The sequence below is a fragment of the Hermetia illucens genome, chromosome 1 (assembly GCF_905115235.1).
Source record: "Hermetia illucens chromosome 1, iHerIll2.2.curated.20191125, whole genome shotgun sequence".
NCBI classification, from domain to species: Eukaryota; Metazoa; Arthropoda; class Insecta; order Diptera; family Stratiomyidae; genus Hermetia; species Hermetia illucens.
This window is the reverse complement of record NC_051849.1, coordinates 147,311,441-147,324,275: the sequence shown is the minus strand read 5'-3', so window position 1 is coordinate 147,324,275 and position 12,835 is coordinate 147,311,441. Positions and strand designations below refer to the sequence as shown.

The 12,835-nt window shown below is 42.3% G+C and overlaps 1 protein-coding gene across 1 annotated transcript in view; it reads left to right on the top strand.

Moving 5' to 3' along the window:
• The window catches only part of LOC119646223 (sodium channel protein Nach-like), a 38,587-nt gene extending 30,198 nt beyond the window's left edge, over positions 1-8,389 (top strand). The window contains exons 4-5 of the mRNA XM_038046613.1: positions 8,136-8,315; positions 8,370-8,389. Coding sequence (XP_037902541.1) covers positions 8,136-8,315; positions 8,370-8,389 — 200 coding nt within the window. The remainder of the gene's footprint in view (positions 1-8,135; positions 8,316-8,369) is intronic.
• The last annotated feature ends 4,446 nt before the right edge of the window (positions 8,390-12,835 follow it).

Sequence of the window (12,835 nt, the reverse complement as noted above, 5' to 3'; positions counted from 1 at the left end):
TTAACGCTAAAATTACCAACGAACTGTTCCATAGAGGCATAATAGGAGGGCAAAGCCTCCATAATAAAACGAATGATAACAGTCAAAGATTCATCGATTTTGAAGCAGCAAACATCCAAACATACATAAAATGACGTGCATACATAAAATGACGTCTTCGTTGAAAAAGGAGGTGCTAACTGTAGCTCGAAACATTTCCTGGTTAGAGGGAAAATACCGTTGTCGGATGACTAAAAGCAGCCACAAGGAGCTGGACTCCTAAAATTATTGTGCAAAAGTTGAAAGACGACACGGTCAAAGTGGCTGGCTATATGTCCATAATCAAGACACATTTCGAAAGTAGTGGCGAAATGCGACGAAAAATTAGGGATGGTATCCAGAGTGCAACTAAAAACACCCTTGTGCATGTAGAACAGAGGAACCGTACCGATTGGTTTAATGGTGCCTGTTAGAAGCGATTAACAAGAAAAACCAAACCAAAGTTAGACTATTAATCGAAAGGTGAACTTGAGCCAGAGAAGACAAGTATCACGAACTAATATGCTACGAAGATCTGCAGGCAAGAACAACGAAAGTTCAATAACAACCAAGTTTGAAGCTTGAATGACGTACGAGTAGCATTTGGGACAGTGAAACAGAAGAGGATAGATTTTAAACCGCGAACCACCCTCTGTAGAGATCATAATGGCAATATCATCAGCAACACGACTAAAACAAAAGCAAGATGGGCTCTTTTCACGACCTCTTAAACACAACGACGCCACGTTCCATCCCTTTGTCATTCTGGATGACCCAAACGAAGAACAAGTGCCCGCGCCCCCAACTTTGCACGAAGCAGAGGGCAGCTTTGTTTAAATTCAAATCACATAAAGCTCCCGGAATCGATGGTATCCAAACCGAGCTCTCAAAAGCAGGAGGGGGCGGAGCTTACTACAAACTAATCAGCAGAATCTGGACAACCGAACAAATACCTCACGACTGAAGGAAAAGTGTAATTTGTCCAAGCGTGTGATCTTTTGCGTTGCGAAAACTACAGGAATATCTCATTACTGTGCACGTGCCACAAGGTGCTGACGGATATATTCGAGCGACTAATGAGAGAGTACAGAGACAACATCATCGGGTAATATCAAGGTGACCTCAGATCCGGATGATTCCTACAGTGTCAGGACTTAAGCATGGGGATGGTTTCGCCCCCACTGTCTTTAGGTCGTCTTTAAGAATAGGTCGTCAAGAAGGTGGTCTCAGTTGATACCAGAGGTACGTTACTGGTAAAGTACGCAACTGGTGGTGTACGCAGAAGACACGTATATCATTTTGCCTGACCGATGTTTCGTGCGAAGAAAGCGTTCGAGTGAAGTGGGGCTCAGGATCATTGAATTCAAAACGAAATATATGATCCAAACTCGAAGAGCGGCTGCCAGTATCCAGAACATTGCGATAGGGGAGTGTAATTTCGAACAGGCGGACCAATTCGTCTACCTAGGAGCCATATTCTCGAACGACGGGAACGAAAAACACCTCCTCCCCACAATGAGATTGGGAAATGTATACAAACGTAATAAACTACGCAACTACAGGATGCAGCATAACTTCCTTTTTTCAAAACTCAATAAAAACTATTGTATGCATCGGAAAATATTTATTTATTTTTTATAATGTATGTACATGTCTAAAGTTTTTATTTACATTTTTTTGAAGATCAAATCTGTTAGGTGACGTCTCCCATTCTCCATACATTGCGTAAACTGATTTCTGGCGTTTGTCATGACTCTTGTTAGCACAGCAGGTGTTATGTTGGCAATTTCTTCTTGGATGTTGGTCTTCAAATCCTGTAGGGTTCTTGGACGGTTCACATAAACTGGGGATTTCAAAAAGCCCCATAGAAAAAAAATCACAAGGGGACAGATCGGGAGAGCGTGCCGACCATTCCAAATAGCCTCTAATTGAGATAAGGCGCTCTGGAAAGTGTTACCTCAAAACAGCCATCGATGCTCTTGAAGTGTGTGCTGTTGCACCGTCTTGTTGGAACCAAGTGTCCCCCAAATCCAAATTTTCTAGCCGTGGGAAAAAAAAAATCCTGTAGCATGTTTACATACCGGTCCGAATTCACTGTCCCTGTAACCTCATTTTCCTCAAACAACCAGGGATCAATAATTCCAGCTGAGGAAATTGGACACCACACTGTGACTTTGGGTGAATGCAAAGGCTTTTGATGCAATTCTCGAGGGTTGGTGTCAGCCCAGTAGCGCATGTTTTGTTTGTTAACCGACCCACACAAATGAAAATGGGCTTCATCGCTAAAAAAACAATAGCACCCTCGGGAACGACATCAAGAAGAAGCTCACACGCGTTCATCCGAGAATTGAAGTCACGTTCTGAAAGTTCCTGCACTATCGCCATATTATAGGGATGAAAATGAAGATCATCACGAAGAATTCTTCTCACAGAATGGTCGGATAGTCCAAGGGTAGATGCGTGTTTGTGCGCAGAACGCCGTGGCGATCGCAACATTGACGCTCTCACTGCTTCAATGTTCTCAGGTGATCTAACGAGCCGAGGGACTCCAGTTCTTCCTTCACTTGCAGTTTGTCTGAATGTAGTGACCCATGTAACAATTGATTTGCGGTCTGGGACGGGAGCCAACGGGGCTAAATTAAAGCGATTCCGAAGTGCACGCTGTGTTGCAATAACTGAACATCCGCTTGAAAAGTAAACCTCAACAGCAAAGGCACGCTCCTCACTATTCCAACGCATGATGGCGACTGAACCGTGTCGGGACAAAACTTTACAGTATCCCCTCTTGAACGAGAACACTAGTGCTCCGCTATGACATCAACTAACTGAGTGACGCGCATTTTAAAAAAGGAAGTTATGCTGCCGCACCCTGTATATGATACTAATTCGCCCCGTGCTGCTGTATAGATGCAAGACATAGACCTTGACGTAAATGTCGGAAAAGTAGATTACTATCATCGAGAGAAAAGTCCCTGAAAGATTTTCGGAGCCGTAAACGAAGGAGATGCCTGGCGAATCAGATACAATCATGAATTATATGAATTATTTGACGACCCACCAGCATTAACGCTAGTCAAAATTCGGAAATTGTAATGTACTGGCCACATGGAATGATTACACGAGGGAAAGATTCTGAAAAGAGTGCTGAAAGATAGAGCCGATGGTAGCCAACTAAAAAGGAAGCGAAGGAAACGTAGGAAGGATTCAATGGTTGCATATTGCAGGTCGATTCTAAAATTTTCTAAGTTAAGGACGCGGTTTTTCGATCGAGATAATTGGAGATGATGCATCCGGGAGATTAAGGCTCGATTTGGGTTGTAGCGCCATCGAAGAAGAAAATAAATGATCAATGTGGAGTTTAGACCCCCCTTTCAGAGATCTAGGGTCAAAAAAAAGTCAAGCGACGACGGCTTTACGGTTTACATTCTCAAAACGATCTAGGGTTAGTTGAAAAGAACAATAGAATTTTGATTTTCAAAGTATAATAATGTAGTTGTCTATTCAGTTGGAAATAGTGAACTGTACGATTATTTTGCATTTAATTTAAAAATTTCAGACAGTGTGACAACCTATCTTTAATTGCACAGGATATATTTCTAAATAGTCACTGTCGCCTTTTAATCAATTTGGTTCACTCTGGAAATTAATTTAAATTTTCCTAAAAGTGGCTTCTAGGTAGTTGAGTGGTTAGAGTGTAAGGCTATCGTACGGAAGGTCGCGGTTCAAATCTCACTGATGGCAGTGGGATTTGTATCGTGATTTGACGTCGGGTACCAGTCGACTCAGCTAACTCCGCCATGCTATTAACATAGTTTGCTGGTCCCAAGCCCAGGTAAAGAAGAAGGGTTTGAGGCAACGTACTCTGTACTATCCTCAGTAAAACAAAAATAAAATGCTGAGATCAGGGAAAGAGATAAATAGAGTATAATTGCAGTTATTCTACTATGGTAACCGACACACTAAATATGGTGTTGGGGGGAACAGTAAAACGCAAATCGACTATATTCTCATAAGACGCCAACATTTTATTACCGTCACTGATTGCAGAGTCGTTCCCTATGAGACCATCGCATCTCAACATCGGCCGTTGATTGCCGCACTGGCCCGCGACGCATTAAATGGTGGCGATTTGATGAGAAGAAAGAAGAAACGATCTCACTCATACGATTGCCGACCATTACGAATGTGGAAAAATCATGGAACCAAATGAAAGACACGATCCACAAAGCGGCCTCTGCAACCCTCGGGGTCACCAAGCCGGGTAAGCGGTACATCAACCGGGATACTTGGCTTTAGAATGATGATGTTGAAATGAAAATCGGTGAAATGAAACGCCTCTACCACAAATTTCTCGACGATGAAACGCCTGCTAATTGGCAACCGTGAAGCAAAGAAAACGGTCGCTGTCACCCGAGCGAACCATTTCAAAAATCTTTACGATAAACTGGAGACTCGAGATGGTGAGAGAGATCTATATCGACTTGCTAAAAGCCGTAATGAACGCACACAGGATATCGAACACTTCTGTTGCGTTAATGACAAGAACGGTACTTTGCTTACCAACCGTCGAGCCGCAACGGATAGATGGCGAGAATACTTCGAGCAGATTTCAACTGAAGAATTTGCTCATTCTCCACTTCCACAATCATTGCCAACATTTGGACCAGTTCCACCAGCCAGCGCAACTGAAGTCGAGGAGGCAATAAAACAAATGAAGTCGAGGAAAGCAACAGGACCTGACGACATCGCATCTGAGCTCTGGAAAGCGAAGAGCTGCGACCCAACACTGTGGCTCAGTGAATTCTTTAACCGGATTATTCAGGAAGGAAGAACATCATCTGACTGGCAAGAAAGTACCACTGTTCCAATATGGAAAAAAAAGGTAGTGAAGCAGAATGTTCAAATTACCGTCCGATCCGGTTACTTTTCCATACCATAAAGATTTTTGAACGCATTCTTGACAACACTTCGTGCCAGAAGAACTCGTGCACTGGGTTCAATTGCTCTACCACGATCCGAAAAGTAAAGTTCGAAGTATGGCGGGTTTATCAAAACTGCTTCGTGTCTCTGTTGGTGTTCATCAAGGAATCACCCTCTCACCATCCCTCTTTGTTCTTTTTATGGATACCGTCACACGGGATATCCAACGTCCAGCGGCCTACACACTGCTTTAAGCAGATGATGTTTTCCTAGCATCTGATAGCAAAAATGATCTCGAGCAACTTGTTCAAAAATTTGAAAATTGAATTTAAACAAAACTGAATTTTTGAAGACCGATCCCCATGAAACAGGCACAATCACTGTCAGCGGCAGTGATCTGCCCAGAACTAAGCGATGTAAATACCTTGCGTCAACGCTATCAGGCAATGGAGAACTGCGTTATGAAATTGCTTCACGCATTAACGCAACCTGGATGAAGTGGCGTTCCACAACTGGTGTTCTTTGTGATCGACGTATCAACGAATGTCTCAAATCTAAAATTTACCGCAATGTCGTCCGTCCAGTCGCTCTCCATGGTTCTGAGTGTTGGCCAAATATAAAAGACAACGAACGGCGTCTTGCGGTAATGGAGACCTACTGCAAAAACTGCTCCCAAGAGGAGCTGAATGTGGTGCGAACGATTTTCATAACCGATATAATGCAACTTACCAAGTACAGATTGGCAAAACTGAAGAGTGACCAAATGCGCAAGCGGTCTCATCTACGTTAAACTTGCCACGTCTAATGATGAATAGTTGACGATGTCATCTACCCAATGACAACCAATAACGCTTTTCATTTATGGTGTACACTTTCAATCATCAATGGATTAGCTTTACTCTCTGATCCAACTTCGCAAGAGTCAATTTCTGTGATGGTCGAGTTATTCCCCAAAATCAGTAAATCCTTCAATTCTTATGATAGTGTCGAATCCTGTCCGTCATTTGACGATGTTTCTCACCTGGCTGATTGCCGGGAACTCCAAGGAGATTCCGAAACGTTGTTGTTATTCTCTTGATCCTTCGGTGATCTTCACTCATGTGCTTCATGCTCACTTCCTTTCCAGCTCATTCACTGCTGGTGTTATCACGACTTTTCAAAGTTTGCTATTCGAGGAATCAAAATACTCATATTTTATATGATTCGGAGGAAAACCATTTTTAACTTGTACACAAAGTCTGATCAGCAAATTGAAAGCAGGAAGCAGCACTCACTTTCCCGGAGCAACATACTTCCACATGCACGGGCCTTCAGTTGTTGATTCCAACCGGGTTTCCACCCGGACAGCGACCGAACTAGATCACAGCTTCCGCACGGGCAATATTTCGCTTTGGCCAGAGTTTGGAATACATTTAGTAATATGCAAATAAATCTATTGGTAAACAACAAACAAGTTCAGTAATGTATGATATATTTCCTATGTAAGAATATTGGTGGCTGTATTTGTCCCTTTGCAATTAGCTCGTTATGCTTATGTATTTAGTATGTCAGACTATTCACTTTAAATTTGCACAAAAGGGAGCGCGATTACTACCAAACTTGGTAGTATTTTGCTCAATATTAAAGCCTATCTTACTGCCGAACTTGATGGTTCTAGGAGAAGCGGAGGATCCAGTCGATTTCTAAGAAATATATATTCTAATATAATATTATTCACTTTAATTAAATAGATATCGGTATGGAGGGTATTTTGAAGGCTAGACTTGCAGCTTCCTGATTTTTTTCGGATTTATAGCATTTTCTGAAAACCGGTCCGAAAAAGAAATGATCATTTCCCAGTCCCCGCTTTCCTCCTTCGTACATCAATTGTCGAAAACGGGGCTACTTTTGGAAAGTACTAATCAAGCCTTTTTATTTGATATCCCGCCCGACTATATTCGGTGAAAAAATTGTGCGCCCCTCTTTTGCATGTATGGAGACCCCCCTTAAACTCAACGTAGAATGATGCTACTTTCCACCAAATGACAAACAGAATGAAAAAATAAGTGTGGCAGATAGGCGGATAGACAAACAAGCAGACGGTAAACTAATTTTCATAAAGTTTGTTTTACTTAAACCTCAAAAAGGGTAATAATCGTAAGTGAATGTCAGAAGGGCAAATAGGGAATTGAAGAGAGGGTAATGGAGGTATTGAAAGGAGTAAAGTAGGAGAAAAGAAATATGCGGCATACAAGGAAATAATGTGGCTGCTGAGAAGCCACGGAAACTACATCTGAACCAATCGCTTCTATGGAATTGAAGCAGGGAGAGTAACCAGGTCGATATGTTCAAACATTCGTAAAGGGTCATCGAAATTTGTATGCACTCGAGCTTCTTTTTCCATTAGCGGACAAAGCGTCGTGGGCTTTTCCGCGACTGCTCACTGCGCCAGCTACCAAGCCTTTTATTCGCAGGATCGCTCGTCCTCATTTTTCTATTCAGATGCAGTTGTAACCACTCCTCCTTAAACAGGATGTATGCAAGCCGCTCCCGGCTATGGGCGTCATCATTAGCGAAACTGAGGTTTTAGAATGTCTGGCAGAGTTAAGGTGGTCGCAGATATTCTTTGCGGAAGGTAAACTGTTCCTTTCGCCATTTGTCTACAGGGCCGCGCGTATCATAGCATAAATCATCAAGATTGATAGCCTTTATGTTGTTTTACAAAACAATCGTATAACCCGAAGTTGATGATTGACCATATCCTAACGAAGAAATGTCCATTTTGAGTTCTTCTTTTATCTTTTTGGAGTCGGATGCTTTCAAGAACAATAGTTGATAAAGCAAATCGGCCCCATTAATCGATGTTTTAAAGTTTAATACCCATTTCTAATAATAAGTGAGACATTGAAATTTGTGCAGTCACAATTTCTCAACACTCAGTTGCATCGGCTGCAGTTTTTTCAATTTAAATTTCGATTAAGATTCATTTTCCTTCCGTCTTTTGAGAAAACTTGAATGAATGAAATGTTATCTGTTCAAATAAAGGAGTTGGATACTGTTCACCTAAAGTAATAAGTATTTAGATCCCTACACGAATATGTGAAAATATACGCACGTTTGTATGTATATAAGAAGTTCATAAGGTTGCATACTGAGTAGGTAAAGGATGTTTCCGGAAAATCGTTAACAGACCCATAAAACTGTTTTTCTTCTGCCAGATAGAATCAAACGTAAGGCCTTGGAATGCGATTGCTACGGTAACTGCGAAGATACAAAATTTATCGTTGACGAGTTCAGCACAGCATTTTGGACGTTACCGAGTGCCATTCGTATCGAACTGTCGAATACTAAAACACGACTACGACGGAACGTTATCTATAAACTTAGTGATGCCTTTGGTAAGGATATATTATATATGGAATTCAGTCTGCCCCTTCTGTTCTTCCTTCCAGTTGTCGGGAATATTTTATAGAATATCATATTTGCAGTTGCGACTGGGAATGTTTGCAGCCTGATCATGGGAGTGAGTGTTCTGTCTTTCATCGAAGCTATTTATTTTTATTTGATTTTGCTGCCTTTCAAATATGTGAAGAACCGGAGGAAGAGGATGAAGATGATGCAGAAGAATAATCGAAAAGATAGAAGCAAAAGACGCCTTGTTCATGCAGCCAATCGATAGTATCCTCGAGGCTTGTATGGTTCTAGGTAATCGATTTTTTAGTTTCTTGCAGAGTTCAGTGAAATTCAATTGATGTTTGGATTCTATCAAATTATCTAAACTAAATCTAAGCTGTTGATGATATTGCAATAATAAAACGCATTGAGGTTTCTGATAACTTTTCTTTTCCCCTTAGAAAAGTGAATTTTCCAGGTTGATTTCTGGTATGATTTGAAGATACACGACTACAGCTCTTTTCTATTTAGGCAACGAGATTTACTAAATCATTGATTGTTTTAAACACTACAGCCTGGGAAAGGGTAGAGAGAAGTGTTTTCTAATTTCGGCAAAGATTGTTTTATTTGTGGTCGACGGGACGGACGGGCAGGTTATTTCAGCATAGACTTCATCTACGCTCAGAATATTTATAACATTATCACCACCAACAAAGAAATTTTTCAGGACCTTCCAGATAAAACAGAGATGAACCGACTAGTCCTTTAGGTTCGGTACTCTCCAGCAGACTGACAACCAGTTCACAGTATACTATTGGCTTGGAACCCGAAATTAAGCCTCGGGGCGAATCGAAAATATATTGACAAGGATTATAACTGTTTGGAACGTAGAAAAGTAGGAGACTGATGGCTTGACGATACAAGAAACGAAATTATTAAGCAGGAAGTATTTGACTCTCGAATGCACGTTATTTTCAAAAGGGAAAAGATCTGAAATACGAGAATGTCCAATAGTTTTGTCGTCTTCAAGAACTTTGCCCACAACATCACAGACTTCAAACCAATCAATGGAAGAATTAGTGCGCTAATCCACGTACATGTTCCAAAGGAACACAAGGACGAGTTAGTAAAAAAATGAATTCTATCCTGAGTTAATATTTGACTCACTGCTCTAGCTAGCTAGCCCACCGGGGGCCATAGTCTTCACGATGTAGCTAACCAGAAATGGCAGCAGGCCCATGATTCCCTTAACGCAGGATCCATAAGAGAGTATGGGCCTCATCAGATGTTAAACTAGATTGTTCATGTCCCCATAGAAAAAGAAGCTATATCATCCTTGATGTACGCTGATAACATAACAGTGACCACAATTGGTCACAGCAAGATATCGATGTGGGAGAGTAAATAATGGGAGTTAAAGGTTCACTTCAGCTATTAGGTTCGATATTGGAAAGCTTCACAGCGAAGAAATGACATTTGAGTATAAGAGATACAAAAACAGACGCTGAACCCGGCACTAGGAAGCTGATAGCATTGATGTGAAGTGATCAAGGCAGATGCAGAGGAAGCCAATGGACTCGAATTGTAGTGCAAAAGCAATGAATGATTTGACGAAGAGTAACCGATGACAAAATGCTGCATGCAACAATATAAAGAGAGACCCACAAGAGCCGAACGATGTAAATACGTAGAATTAAGACGCATTTCTGACAAAATCTGTACAAAAAAAAAACGAAAGGATACAAACGATTTTTAAATTGAACAATAACTTTAAGAGGCATAATTTAAGATCCGCTAACAATTTGATTAAAACCATATTTTGTGTGGACGCAGCGAGGAAGCGGGAGCCGCTGAAATTGACGGTCTCCCTATAGAACTGCCACGTGCAGTTGTTGCTGTCTCAGCGGTATTGCCACTTTGCTTCATTCATGCATCCTAGGAACTTGATAGTTTTCTCTATGAGAAAGCAGGAGATGATTGTCATATTCTGAAAAAGGCATATTGAGTGTTATAATTGAAGAGATATATGCTTGGTCTCTGCTGTCGCAGAGACAATAGTAGACTGATTTATTTTCTGAATCCTCCTGTATTGGCCACATCAACATGCATGGAGATAATTGTGGGATAGCGTGAAGAGGTTTTATTGTTGGGGGAGTTTGAACTTAAGAATACACACAAAGTCTTCCGTACTTGTCGTAAAAGACAACTAAAAGGAATAGACATTTCTGGACTAGGGGCCTGCAATTTTCGACACATTACTACCAATGAAATGTCAACAACGTCACGGATAGGGGCTGACCTCATGCCGAAGACCTTTGGCTATCGAAAACGAACTATGATTGGCTTCTAGAATGGGCGCAGGTTCTTCGACAAGAGTAGCGAGGGTACTCACATACGCGCTTTCTTCAACTGAGCGGGAATTGCCTAAGCAAGATAAAATGATGGGACTCTTGAGAGCGCTCCTCTCCCTCGGCAAGGTGCTTTTGTACTCTGGAAAGCCAAGTGGTAGCAAACGCGAATCCGGTGTCGGGTTGTTTCTGACGGCTATTGCAATTCTCTCTCTTGACTTGGGAGCCGGTTTCTAACAGATTTCTAACTACAAGATTTCGATCCAGGTTAAGGAGCATCGCAATTGTACACTGCTATCCACCAGAGAGACTTCTTATATAGCGGAGAAGAATGGTTTCTACGAGCAATTAAACACTGATCAAGAGAGGCTTCCTAAAGGTGGCATTGTGATGGTGACGAGTGATCTGAATGCCAAGGGGGGCTGTGACAATACCTTGCCCAGACATGTAATGGGGAAACACGGTCTTGGCGACCGTAACGATAATGGTGTGAGGATCGGGAATGTTGTCTGGAGAGAGATCTCCTGTGTTTAAATAGAGCTGCTGACAAATCCCACCCCACCTTCTACAAAAAAAAAGGTATAATGGACGTCGTCCACACCTCAATTGCAAAACACACAATCCGGGGATTGTGCCTTTCCAACCTTGTGCAGGTAAGACTGAAAACCTATATAACCACTGCTTCCGATTCAGTCAAGTTGCCAATGAGCCGCGCAAGCCATTTGCCTCTAGTTTCATTTTACCATCAAGAATGCGCTGCTATTCTTCTCGAGCATCCATCTCCCCTGCGCTTTACACTCCTAAGCAATCACCATCACGACCAGTTCAGAGACGATGCGGTACGCAGACACCATCCGCAAAGCCACCGTCTATTTTTTCTATTTAGTCAGGATGACTACTACTTAGTCAGGATGACTACTTCGGTTTTTCCAGGGGACGGTTGAAACCATGAGCAGTTATCCATCCGCTTACCCGTTGCTTCAATATGCCAAGTCTGCTTTGCGCCTGTTCGACAGTACGTCCAGCAACAAGCGCCGCGACATCATCTGCATAAGCGACTAGGAGCGACTCTTCTGCCATATCAAGTTTAAATAGACTATTATAGGAAGCGTTCCAGAGTTTCAGTCCTAGGATAAATCCCTGCACTACCCCCGACGTGACTCCATCCTCCTCTAGGCCCCAACATTTTATACAGCAGGGAGCGGTTCCTCAGATAGACCCTCATATCCCTAAGAGATAGTTCGGCACGTGGCCTAGAATGTCTTTCCATCTTACGAAATTAAAGACGTTTCTGACGTCGAGCGTTACGAGGAGCACCACCAGCGCAAGCACCTTTCAACGAGAAGGGATAATGCCCTCCTTCAGACAAGCATTGGTTGCGCCAAGCAGTAGGTCTAGCCGATGTTGGAACACCAGTTTGTATACCTCAGCCGAAATACCATCGGGTCCTGGCGCCTTCCATTCTGGTGCAATTCTCGTACTTTGTCACGGCGAGGGAGCTCCAACCTACCCCACAATTCAGTTCATCGATCTGCCTTCACGTTTTCATAGTAAGTTAGGGTTTTGATGGCGGCCCAGTTTGGAACTTATGTGCCGCCAATGACAAGTCGATGTTTTAAAAATTAAAAAATTGTTCGCCGTTGTTGTGATAGTCACCAAGCCTATGCCCCTCATCGCATACATGCGTACATAGTAAGGTATTATCAGATGCCTTCTGGTCATTCAGACCGCATATCACGCACGCCTTTCTTGAACTACGTACAGTTACTAATACAAGCATTCTTCACTTTAATATCGGAAATCTTCATTGGTACATAGCATTGTATAGCTTACTGCTTCGCATTTGAAATTGCAACTTCTTCTTCTTCTTCAGCCTTTGTCCCGGTCACAAGCGGGCCCGGCTCGTCGTGACCATTTAGCCATTTAGCTCTATCAAATGCCAGATCTGGATGCAATCGCGAGACTTTTAAGCCCCCCTCAAACGTATCAAGCCACCGTTGTTTCTTCCGGCCGTTGGGTCGCTTACCATTGACTTCGTTCTTTAGACCAATCTGGGCAAGTAAATTCTCGTTAGCGCGAATTACGTGACCATACCATCAAAGACGCCTCTCCTTCAATTTTTCTACGATCGGTGCAACCCCATATCGATTGCGGATATCCTCATTTTGGATGTGATC